This window comes from Otolemur garnettii, unplaced genomic scaffold (genome assembly GCF_000181295.1).
Source record: "Otolemur garnettii isolate 467f Iridium unplaced genomic scaffold, OtoGar3 scaffold00078, whole genome shotgun sequence".
NCBI classification, from domain to species: Eukaryota; Metazoa; Chordata; class Mammalia; order Primates; family Galagidae; genus Otolemur; species Otolemur garnettii.
In genome coordinates, this window is record NW_003852473.1 from 199377 (window position 1) to 212957 (window position 13581).

The window sequence follows — 13581 nt, forward strand, 5'->3', positions numbered from 1 at the left end:
TAGTAGATGAAGTCCACACAACACAGCGAATACTACCAGTGGGAGAGAAAACTCAGTATTTTACTATCTTCTACGACCTCTCTTCTTCACTAGGTGATCAGAGGGCCGGCTCCGCAGTTCCATTCAGAGGCCAGGAGGCCCTCGGCCGGCTCCGTGGGGCTGCAGATTTCGAACGTTCCCGGAGAGTCGACGGAAACAGAGGCTGCCAGGAAGAGCCGATGCCCCGCGAGAAAGTAAATTCCTTCGCTGCTCTCGGCCGGGAGGTGGTGGGTCTCAACCGGAAGTCCCGCCTTCGGAGCTGAGCGCTTCCTGTTTGGTAACTAAGGACGCGGGGCGGTTGCTAGGGCTCCTTTGGCCACTACAGAGGAGCTTTGCAGGCGCCGCGGGCTGTCTGTGAAGCTGCGGGTCCGCGGTACCGGACCGCGCGTCTCGGCTCCGCACCGCGTCTCGAGCTCCCTGCCGGTGTGCAGGCATGAGTAGAGAGTTCCTCGCGGAGCTGCACTGGGAGGATGGCTTCGCCATCCCGGTGGCGAATGAGGAGAACAAGACACTGGAAGATCAGGTGAGAGCAGGTGAAGAAGAGGGGATGGGGGGTGGAGTGTCTTCTAGGGGTTTTCAGGGTGCAGGCACAAGTCCATCTCTTTTATTTCTCTCCTTCCTTTATCCGATCTTTTCTCTAAAGTATTAGCTCCTTTCTCCTCAGCGTTGACTGCCCTTTTCCGGAATCATTAAGCATTTTAAATTTTTGTTGAAACAGTATACCAAAAGTTAATACTGATGGACAAAAAGCAGTGATTGATTCGTTACTGTCTTACTGCCTCCCCACCCTTACTCATTTCTACCCTTCCCAGCATGAGAGGAAAAGGTTCCCGCGCCTGCTTTTAATTTTTATTAAATCACAAGGGTATGCATTTATGGGGTACAATGTGGAATGCTTAAATAAAAATGATTAACATAACCATCACCTCAGTTCTTTTGGGGGTAAGACATTTATAATATACTCTTAGTTATTTTGAAATGTACCTTTGCATTGTGCACTTTGGGTGAGATCCAGGACTCGCCCTCCATTCTCCCCTCCCCTGCCCTTTTCTCTCCCTTCCTTTCTGGACTATATTTGTGTTTTATCATTGGTATGAATGTGTAAGTGATTATATATTGATTTTATAATAGTATTGCATACACTGGATGCTTTTTTCCATTCTTGAGATACTTTACTAAGAAGAATGTGTTCTGGCTCCATCCAGGTAAACATAAAAGATGTAAAGTCTCCATCTTTTTAATGGCTGCATAGTATTCCATAGTGTACATATATCACAATTTGTTAATCCAGTCATGGCTTGTTGGGCATTTGGGCTGCTTCCATAAATATTCTGGTGCAAATGTCTTTGTTGTAAAACTATTTTTGTTAATATGGGAAGATACCTAGTAATGGAATTGCAGGATCAAAGGATAGGTCAACTTTTAGTTCCTTGAGAATTCTCCATACTTCTTTCCAAAAAGGCTGTATTAGTTTGCAATCCCACCAGCATGTAGACATGTTCTGTTCTCTTCCCATCAGTGCCAACATCTGTAGTTTTGGGATTTTGTGATGTGGGCTAATCTTGCTGGAGTATGGTGATAGCTCAAAGAATCAACATTGTTAAAATGTCTATATTACCCAAAGCAATGTACAGATTTAATACAATCCCTATCAAAGCACCAATATCATACTTTAAAGAACTTGAAAAAATAGTATTTCATTTTATATGGAATCTAAAAAACTTCGAATAGCCAATACATTACTTAGAAATAAAAACAATTCAGGAGGCATCACATTACCAGCCTTTAGGTTATACTTCAAATCTATAGTGATCAAAACAGCATGGTATTGGCACAAAATAGAGAAGTAGATATGTGGAACAGAATAGAGAATCTAGACATGAACCTAGCCACATATTGTCATTTGATCTTTGATAAGCCTAACAAAAAACATACATTGAGGAAAAGATTCCCATTTAACAAGTGGTGCTGGGAGAACTGGCTAGTGACTGTAGAAGACTGAAACTGGACCCTTGCTGTTCACCACTAACAAAAATTGATTCTCACTGTACAAAATATTTAAATTTAAGACATGAAACTATAAAAATACTGAAAGAGTGTGCAGAGAAAATGCTTGAAGTTATTGGTCTGGGAAAATATTTTACTAGGAGGACCCCCTGGGGCAATTGAAGCAACACCAAAAATATACTACTAGGATCTGATCAAGCTAAAAAGCTTCTGCACGGCTAAGGGCACTGCAAGTTAAGCAAACAGCCTTCCGAATGAGAGAAGATTTTTGCAGGTTATGATTCCAACAAAGTTCTGATAACTGTAATCTACAGTTAATTAATAAAAAAAAAAAAGAACAAACAACCCCATTTCTTTGTGGGCAAAAGACTTGAACAGAAACTCCTCTGAAGATGACAGGTGAATGGCCAAAAAACACATGAAAAAAATGCTCATCATTTTTAATTATCAGAGAAATGCAAATCAAAACCACACCAGCTTTTTCCTTCCTTGAATTAATTGCTGCCTGGAAGGGGACTTCTGAGGTTTCCATAGCAACATTGTGCATGTATATAAACAACTCAGGTTCCAGTTGATATTTATTTGTAAGTTTCTGTCTATGATGTTTAAAGCTGAAAGTAACTTGAGAAGTTTTCAAAGGGAACACTCTGGTAAGAATGTGGAATGTGTAGTTTACAGATTTCAAAATGAAGATTAAGTTGTGATAAATTTGCATAAAATATTTTATGTTTAAGGATGAACTTGTGCCAACTGCAATTCATAGCATTTCTTTAAAAAAAAAATTGCATCAGAGTCAGCAAACTTTAGAAACAACCTTTGGCAATCAGTGTAAAGTTCCATCACACAGCCATATGTTGTGTAGAAGGTCCAAGAATAACAGATGATGCTTACACAACTTCATAAAATAGAACAAGAAGTTACTCACCTGTGAATATGAAATGGAAACTCTCTTGACTCTGCCTTTTGAAAAGAATGGAAACACTTTTTAGAATATTCCAACCTATTGACTCATGTAGATTCAGAAGCCTGCATTTTTTTCCAAGGAAGGGTGATACTAAAAAATAAAAGATAGTCCCTTTAGGGCTGCGTTAAAAAAGAAAGAAAGAAAAGAAATATGAGAGATCTAATGCTTAATACCAAGAAATAGTAATATTACATATCCAGTTTTATTCTTTTTATTTTTTTTGAGACAGAGCCTCAAGCTGTCCCCCTGGGTAGAGTGCTGTGGCATCACAGCTCACAGCAACCTCCAACTCCTGGGCTCAAGTGAGTCTCCTGCCTCAGCCTCCCAAGTAGCTGGGACCACAGGCACCTGCCACAACACTTGGCTATTTTTTGGTTGCAGCTGTCATTGTTGTTTGGCGGGCCAGGCTGGATTCGAACCTGCCACCTTAGATGTATGTGGCTGGCACCTTAGCCACTTGAGCCACAGGTGCTGAACCATGTATCCAGCTTTAGATTCAGATCCTACATACCAGTTCTAATCCTGTTTCTCTTTCTATAAAATGGAAAATAAGTAAAATAATTACCTCATAGGATTGTTATAAGGCTCTAAGTACATAATGTAGTTTAAAGTTCCATTTAAACATTAGTTTATTACTGCCACGTGTCTCATAGGACTTTATATGTGTATCACTTACATTAGATATTTTTAAAATTACAGACCAGTAAAAAGAACAAAATGAGGGCCATAATTGTTTTACCTGAATACATTCTAATATTAAAATCAACTCTTAATAAGTCAAAGATATTCAAACCGGGTGGCCTAGATGGTAAGTGGCAGGTACTCAGAGCTGGCAAAGGACCTGCTCACCCCAGTCTCTATCCCCCTCCCCCGCCTCCACCAGCAGCTCCCAGGGACTGCCACGCTGACCTTTAACTCCACAGCAGGGGGCCTCAGCCTCCTGCCAGTCTCTGAGGCAGGTGAGCCCCTGACTGGCTAGGCAAAGCAGCTGCGGGTGCCAGAATCCCTCGTGTTCCCCAGCATCTGTGCTGGGCATGTGGTATTAATTTTGGTGCTGCGGGTCATTTAAGAAGGGGCGGTGGACGTGGGTACTCCCTGCTCTTCTTGGCCCTCCCCAGCCCCCAGGGCCTTTTCACAGACTGGCATTTACAGCAGATGCCCTCACTCCCACCTGCGGCATGTTTAACATTTCCTAATCTGTCTGACTTTGCCACTTGCTACAGTATTTCTCTTCCACAGAATCCCTCTTCTTCCTCTTCCTGTGCCCTGTACCCTGTGCTCTGAGTGACTCCCCTGGACTCTGAGCTGGTCGCAAAGCAAGTTGTATTCTGACTCCCCAAGATTTGAGGCTCCATTTTGCCTTCCCTGCAGCAAGTTCAAAGCGACTGCTTGCCCTGGAACAAAATGTTTTCAGATACATAGAGTGAAAAACTCAGGGTGCCTGAAAAGATAGTTGGTGAAAACTTGAAGTGTTTTTCCCACATCCCTGATCTCCAAGACCCAGTTCTCATCCCCTGGAGCAGAGACAAACCAGTTTCTTGTGTATCAGCAAGGAAAGTCTGTGAATTTACATCTACCCATATTTCTACAACAGGGCTGTCAGTGTACTTGGGCTATTTCACTTACCGTGGCTTGGAGAGGGTTCCATGCATTCAGATGTATAGATTGGATTCATAATTAATTGGTGATTTATAGTACTATAATGTGTTAATCTCATTTCTTGTTGGTAGAGATTTAGGTTCTTTGCAATCTTTCATAACAATGAATAGTGGTAGGTTGGCTATCCTAGCACCAGCATCTTTGCACCCAAGCAGAACTATTTCTGTTGGCTATAAATTCCTCGGTGTAGAAGTACTGGGTCCAAAGGAAGGGTGGAGAACCTGCAGCCCTAAGGCTACCTGTGGCCTTCTAGATCTTTAAGTGTGGCCTTTTGACTGAATCCAAACTTTATAGAACAAATCCTTTTATTTTTATTAATACATTTTAGCTCAACTTTTCTATTTTTCTTTTTAAAATGAACTTTTTTTAAATACCAAAGAATAAAATAAATTTCAGTGAAATAATCCTCTCAGATTAACTGGGGCAACTAGAATATTAGTAAGCCATAGGGCTAAACTGACAGCTTCTACACGCATGACTTAGTGCTAGCCACTCCTCCCCATCCCTCCACTGGTGCCACTATTGCACACGGTTGTTTCGTGAGAGTTTATGGCAAGTGCACCAGTCTGGTGTCAGCTTTTGACAACGATACACTATGTTTCTGTTTGAGTGGAATTTTTGAATAGCTGCAAAGCTCAATAGTGTTTTTTAACTCTGTCTGCATAACAGCCCCTCATGTCAAAGAAGAGCATGAGAACACTTTTAATGACAGTTGGGAATTACAATATTATCTTATTTTTGTTAAAAATAAGATGGTTTGCTTGCTTGTGATACTGCAATATCAACATTAAAGAAATTCACTGCTAATCAACATTTAATACTCATAAGAACCACAGATACTTAAAGGAGGGGTGTGAAATGTTGTATTGTAGAAATTAAAAGATGAGAAGCAAAGGCACAGGTGGTCCTTTCAAACCACAATAACACCTGGAAATAATACCACTGAAGCAACTTATGAATTAGCTTATGTACTCTAAAAAAAAGAGAAATTGTTCAATTTGTAGAAATTATGAAAGAATGCATTGTCAAAGTAAGGTTTCAAAGTACAAAGAACTGCCTCTTTCAAGGAGAACCATAATCAATTGGCAGTATGAATTTGCCTCCAACTTAACAGAACAACTTCATGCAATACTTCAAAAGGAAAATATATTTTATTTAATCACTTTGGATGAATCAGCTGATCCTACTGACTCAGCATGGCTTTTATACTTCATTTGGGTCATGACAGAAGATTTCCTTTGCTTCAAAGAGTTACTCACTTTGGGTACTCTTGTGAACAGAGCATGAGAAAGACATATTTTCAACAACTTTCAAGATAAATGTTATGAAGTTGGACTGAATTTGGCAAATTTTGTGAGTGTATGTCCAGAGAGTGTACCTTCCATGATAGGAAAACATGAAGGGTTTATTGCACACATATAAAAAGTATTAACAGATCCACATACTCTCATTTCTTTTCGTTGTACCTCGTGTCACCAAAATCTCTGAGCTAAAACTACTGTTTTTTTTTTTTTTTTTTTTTTGCAGTTTTTGGCTGGGGCCAAGTTTCAACCCACCACCTCTGGTATATGGGGCTGGCGCCTTACTCTTTGAGCTACAGGCACCATCCCGCTAAAGCTACTATTTTAAGTGATACTTTGCAACAAGTTATAAGTATTATTAACTATATTTGTGCAAATGTAAGACAGCACCCTCATTTGTGTAACATGCTGAAGTAAAAAGATAAAGTAGTCAGTATAGATTTACCACATAATTCTAAAGTGCAATGGCTTTCTCAGGGATAGGTGTTAGCCAAAATTTTTATCTCCGCAAGAATAGATAGTTAACTTTTATGAAAATAGAATCTGTAATGTGAATTATTAAAATAAGATTTCTATAGGATGCAGCCTTTTGTGTGATATTATGTCAAATCTAGATGATTTGAATATTTCCTTGCAAGGTACAACTACGTCTGTGTTCCTCAAAAGGAAATTTCAAGTGAACATTTTCACCAGTTAGCAAAGGTCATTGATGAGCAGGCTGATATATGAAACTCATCTGAAGAATACACAGCTGTTATAGACCTATTAATTGGAGAACAGAATGAAAGATTCACTGACTTTGAGAATCATGACATCATACTCAAATTAGCATTTCATCCTCATCTAGTTGATAATCATTAAGGCATCTAAAGAATTACACATGGAATTGGTTGAATTCTCAGAAGATGACATTTTAAAGTCATTGTTTAATGCTGAGAAAACTCTAATTGAAATATAGAAAATGGGGTACACCGGTCGTTGGGCCCCAGAGTAGGGTCCCTGGTCACACGCAAGGCAAGATGTTGAGGTGCAGCCTGGAAAACTGGGATGCTCAAATCAAACAACTGCATGATGCTGTCACAAAAGTGGAGAAGCATTTTGGAGAGCTGTGCCAAATCTTTGCTGCCTCTGTGCAGAAAACTGCTAGGCTGCAAGACAAAGCAGACCTCCTGGTGAACAAAATCAACGTGTATGTTTCTACAGAGACCCCAGATTTAAAGCAGGGTTTGAAAAACTTTGCTGATGAGTTTGCCAAGCTTCAGGATTGTCGACAGGCAGAGGTTGAAAGACTTGGAGCTAAAGTAGTTTGAAAGCTTATGGAATCATTGTAAAAATGAAATGGGATGACCTCAAAGCAACATTGACAGCGAGGAATCGAGAAGCTAAGCAGTTAACTCAGAAAGAACACGACAGGGTGGTGCCTATGGCTCAGTGAGTAGGGCAACGGCCCCACATACCGAGGGTGATGGGTTCAAACCCAGCTCCAGCCTAACTGCAACAAAAAAATAGCTGGGCGTTGTAGCAGGCACCTGTAGTCCCAGCTACTTGGGAGGCTGAGGCAAGAGAATGGCCTAAGCCCAAGGAGTTGGAGATTGCTGTGAGCTGTGACTTCATAGCACTCTACCAAGGGTTAATAAGTGAAACTCTCTCTCAAAAAAAAAAAAAAAAAGGAAAGAAAGAAAACATGGCAGCGAAACCCATCTGATCAACACGTTATTTCACAGGCAGAACTGGAATTACCGAGCTACAATAGATGCCACCCAAACAACTCGTCATCCAGAGGAAACTATTGACAATTTTGAAAAGCAGAAAATAAAGGATATAAAGTTATCTACTTGTCTACTGAGAAAGGATCAACAAGCAGAAAATGATGAGGAAGATGAAGAGTTAGATATTACAGAAGAAGAAAATTAATTTTCTTAAGTAAACTTCACATTTCCATTTTTATCTTAAATAACTACATTGTCAAACTTTATCCTCACTTCATAGGATGAAATCTCAAATGAAATCTTACTAGAAATGGAAAAACAATTAAAGGCAATTTATGCTGACAAAAAAAGAGAAATAGAGAAAATGCTATAGAATATCTACACCTTCAGCAATGTGGCTGAGAAACGCTTTCTTGCTTTTCACCACTTATTGATGCAAACCTACATTCTCCTACTTAAATCAAATGCCTGTGAGGTCACAGATGACTGATACTCATTTGGAGGATCTACTGAAACTGCAGACCTCCATGCTGCAACCAAATATTCAAATGCTTTCCAACAAAAAAGGAGACACAACAAAGTCATTAAAAGGTTAGTTAACATTAAAATAAACAAATCGTTCTCAATTTTTGAAATTTAAGTTCATAGTAGTTAGATGTTTATAAAATAATCTAGATTTTTAAATATATAATTAAAGTTTCTTGACTGTGAGCTTTTTTGATTACAGCTAAACTGATGCAGCCTTTCAACATGAAACAGTCCCCCACCTTTGTCAAAGACTTTAAATATATCTCTAGGGGGATGATACCAAGTTGCCTTCCTTCCCAACATAGGAGGGGCTGGCATCCCCCTGCCCAACTTGATTTTGTAGTTGTGGTAGGTGTAAAGTAGTATTTCAGTGTAGCTTTATTTGTATTTCCTAAGTATAATCCGATGGCTTAATGTTTTGTAAGATTTATTTTATGTTGATTGTTTTTACCACTAACAATAATAATCATTTTGACATTGGAAAATATGTTATAAACATTTGTTTCAAAGCCATTGTATTAATTTTTTGCTCATTTTCCAAAAAAAAAAAAAATGAAACAGAGTAGAAGGAGGTAAAATAAAAATACAAGATGCTTCCAACCGAAGTGTCTACTGTTGTCTGTGAAAGTTACTATTATGGCATTAAGCAAACATTTCAGACATCTTGGTATACAGATCGACAGAAATAAGAGAGAACAGAAGACATATAAAAATAGAATCCTAATATATATACTGTTTTTAACAAAAACATTAATTTTAGTATTTGGGAGAAGAAAAGGAGAGGAATTTTTGAATTTGGGGTAAATATTACATAATCACAGCAAATACTGATTGCTAAAAAATTTCTCTAAGTTAAGAAAAATACTTAAGGAATGGGAGCCAAGGGAGCAGTCTAGCAGTATCCCCTTTGTAGTCTCTCCTGAAAAAATAGGGAGAAGCGCATGTAGGCACTGTCACAAACTGCCCAGCTCAGATACAGTGCTGTGAGGACATAAAGTAACTGCTTGAGACACTAGGAGCAGGGAAGAGAAGCATGAAGGGAGTCAATGTGGACAACAGGTGAAGAGGAGGCAAGAGACATGGAGGCAGAGACTCCATGTGGGGACAGTAGTGTAGTCTGGACTTCTGTACCCACAATCCCCTGTACCTACTTGCTGTGGTGGTCTGGGGACAGACCCAAATCCTGTACAGATTGTCCTCACTGGGATAGCCAGTGTCTAGGGGAACATGCCATGGTGGCCCCACTCCCCAGGTGCACTGTACTGGTCTTGTTGGGGTGTCCTGACTCGCAGCTTCCTAGAGCAAATCTGTTGTCAAGTACTTCCCTCATGGAGTGTGGACAGATACAGGGGCAGGAATGGTCAAGGGGCTCTGCAGGGGACCATGCAGTGGGGAGATAGTGGCCCAGCACTCCCATCTCACCAGGACATGGAAGAGGTATGAGCATCACAGTAGCCCTGTGATTATTGTCATATGGGTTGCCCCACAGGGCATGGCTTCCCAAAGGGCCGGAAGCCTTCTGGTCTAGTCTGCTATGCTGCCAGCACAGACTATTTCTTTACTATTCCTTAGGGACAACTCAACCCAACATCCTAGAGTTAAGGAAAGAAAAGATAAAAATGAGAAAGGAAAAAACAAAAAGGAAAGGAAAAAAAAAAAACCCACACATACAAAGAGGAACTAGCAAAAAACTCTGGCAACATGAAAAACCAGAACAGATAAACTCCCCCCAAGAAGTCACAACAGAGTTACTGCAGAATATTCCAAACATAAAGAAATTGTTAAAATGATAGAAATGGAATTCAGAATATGGATGGCAATGAAATGAATGCAATTGAAGAGAAAGTGGAAAACGGCAAAAAAGAATCAAAAATTGCTTAAAAATCAATGAAATTAAAGACAAAGTCACCAAGGATCTGGACTTGATTAGGAAGGATATAACAGAGAATTAAAAAATTGAAAGAGTCATTCAAGGAGTTTTAAAACACAGCAGAGAGTTTCAGCAACAGATTAAACTATGGAGAATAAAGAAGTCTTAGAATTCGAAAGCAAGACTTTAACCTAGTCTATTAAAGAGATAGAAAAGAGAGTGAAAGAAAAAATTATGGGACTATATGATGTGTACAAACATACAAATCGTAGCTATCCCTAAAGAATAAGAGAGTCTCAATAGCATGAATGTCATAATTGATGTTATTATTATAATAGATAATTTCCCAAGCATTACCAGAGACCCAAACATACAGTTACTAGATGGTTATCAGAATCCAGGATGACTCCATTCAAATAAAGTTTCATCTAGACATGTAATTAGCCTGCCCAAAGTCAAAATGAAAGAGAAAACACTGTAAGCTGCCAGCTGTAAAGAGAAACCCATCAAGTTGACAGTTAATTTATCAGCAGAAATGTTATAAGCCAGAAGAGAGTGGGTTCCTATGTTCCATCTTCTCAAACAGAACAATTGCCAACCTAGCATTTTGTATCCTGCAAAACTAGATTCTATATTTGATGGAGAAATCAAATATTTTCCAGACATGCAAACTTTGAGGAAATTCGTAACTGCTAGAGCTGTCCTGCAGGAAGTACTCAGATCTTACTATACACAGACCAATAAAGTGGTCTCCCAGTGAAGTAAAACTACCCAGCAACTTAAGGACAAAGCCTAGCTGCCACAGTGGCCCAAGTTAGAAAGCAACACAGTCCCTCACAACAGGACTATCAGAAGTACTCACTTCTTATCAGTTTTCTCAATAAATGTGAATGGCTTGAACTCCCTACTGAAGAGACATAGGCCTGCTGATTACACAAATAAATTCAAGCCTAATATCTGTTGTCTACCAGGAAACATGTAATTCCTTTCCTAAGGAAAAATCAGGATTCAGGGGAAGGGTTGGAGAACAATATTTTATGCTAATGGAACCAAAAGAAAGTGGGAGTTGCTGCTCGGTGCCCATAGCACAGTGGTTACAGCACCAGCCACATACACTGAAGTTGGCGGGTTTGAACCCTGCCTGGGCTAGCTAACCAAGCATGACAACTCTCACAAAAAAATAGCTGGGTGTTGTGGCTGGCACTTGTAGACTCAGCGACTTGGGAGGCTGAGGCAAGAGAATTGCTTAAACCCAAGAGTTGGAGGTTGTTGTGAGTTTTGACACCCTGGCACTCTACTGAGGGGTGACATAGTGACACTCTGTCTCCAAAAAAAAGAAAATGGGAGTTGCAATACTTATAGCAGATAACTTCAACTTTAAAACAACAAAAGTAAAGAAAAACAAAGACGGACATTTAATACTGATTAAGGGAAAAATTCAAGAAGACATATCAATCCTAATTACTTATGTACCCAACTTAAGTGCTTCCATGTTTATAAAACAAGTTTTACTTGATCTAGATAATATGATAACACCACCATAATAGTCAGGACAGATCCTGACTATTAAATTAAAGAAATTTTGGACTTAAAACTTGACTCTAGAACAAATAGGCTTAGTAGACATTTACAGAACATTTCATCCCAACATTACTGATACATGAGCTCCAACAATTAAGTTTGTGAACTCATTCTGGAAAAACTGCTATGTAACTTAATGTCAAATATTAGCATGGTATCCTTTGAAGTACTCCCCTTGGGAAGCTATGCACCAATGTCAGTGCCTGCCTGCCCCACTCTATAAAGCAATTTCAAACTCTTTTTCTGGAATAACCATCAGAGCAGTCATTGTATGGCACACAAAAAGTCAACAATAATGAACTTCATTCATCAAGACACTGCTACACACTGACACAAACACAGCTATGAAATACTGATATAGCAAAGTTATGAAATCTTACTGATACACAATGTTACCAACACAAGTTTGTGAACGTAATTGTCAGACCTTTCTATGACAGCGATATTGATGATAGAAAATGAGTTCCAAAATTGCTTTGAAGGGTGGACTAGGCATTGGTGCAGAGCTTCACCAGGGAGAATTCTTTGAAGGTAACCATAGCAATACTCAGCAGTGAGGTATATAGCACTTTTTCTAGGATGAGCACGAACTTAATTCTCAGATCTCATACATTCTTTTCACCCCCATAATGGGTCATTTTTCAAGATAGATTACATCCTAGATCACAAAAAAAATCTCAAAAATTAATAAAAAATGGAAATCATACCATGTATCTTTACAGACCACAACAGAATAAAAGTAGAAATCAATTTCAACAGAAACACTCATTCTCTCACAAAGTCATAGAAACTAATAAACTTATTGGTGAACAATAGCTGGGTCAAGAAGGATATAAAAAGAGAAATCCATAATCCCAGTTACTTGGGAGGCTGAGGCAAGCAAATCGCCTAAGCCCAGGAGTTGGAGGTTGCTGCGAGCTGTGACGCCACTGCACTTTACCAAAGGTGATAAAGTGAGACAGAGTCTCATTTAAAAAAAAAACAAAACAAATAAATAAAAAATAAAGGCTTGGAATATGGAAAAAAAGAGAGAGAGAGAGAGAGAAATCATTAGAGTCTTTAAGCAAAATGACAATGTAGGCAGAAGCTATCAAAACCCATGGGATACTGCAAAAGCAGACCTAGGAGCAAAATTCATCATATTAAATGCTCACATCTAGAAATCAGAAAGAGCACAAATCAATAATCTATTAATTCATCTCAAGGAGCTGGAAAAGTAAGAGCAATACAATCCCAAACTCAACAGAAAAATAACCAAAATCAGGTTAGACTAAATGAAATTGAGAACAAAAGATTAACAAAGCAAAAAATTGGTTCCTAGAAAAGATAAACTAAATTGATAAATCCTTGGCCACATTAACTAGAAACAGAAAAGATCTCTACTAAGCTGAATCAGAAATGAAAAAGAAGAAATAACAATAGATATCACAGAAATTTGAAATACAATCATTGAATACTACAAAAAACAATGCCTGGAAGTTTGAAAATGTGGAAGAAATGAACTGATTTCTGGAATCACATTACCTCCCTAGACTCAACCAGGAAGAAATAGAACTAGTGAAATAGAACTAGAACCATTATCAAAACACTGAAATTCAACAACAACTGAAATGCATCTAACAAAAAAAAGTCCTGGATTAGATAGTTTCACACCAGAATTCTAATACACTTTCAAAAAAGAGCTTGCACTTATATTGTAGAATCTATTCCAAAACACTGAAATGGAAGGAACTCCCCCCAACTCCTTCTGTGCAGCAAACATCACCCTGGTACTCAAACCAGGAAAGGACACACCCCCAAAAAGAAAACCACAGACCACTATCATTAACAGATATTGATGCAAAGGTACTCAATAAAATCTTAGCAAACAGAGTTCTACTACACATCAAAAAAGTGATTCGGCTCAGCGCCTGTGGCTCAAGC

At 39.0% G+C, this 13581-nt stretch overlaps 1 protein-coding gene and 1 pseudogene across 1 annotated transcript in view; both read left to right on the forward strand.

Annotated features, from left to right (window-relative positions):
* The first annotated feature begins 413 nt into the window (after window positions 1-413).
* The window catches only part of CCDC39 (coiled-coil domain containing 39), a 108136-nt gene continuing 94968 nt past the window's right edge, over window positions 414-13581 (forward strand). The window contains exon 1 of the mRNA XM_003794296.1: window positions 414-562. Within this exon, the coding sequence (XP_003794344.1) occupies window positions 473-562 (90 nt within the window). The 5' untranslated portion in view covers window positions 414-472. The remainder of the gene's footprint in view (window positions 563-13581) is intronic.
* LOC105887387 lies at window positions 6969-7884 on the forward strand (annotated as a pseudogene).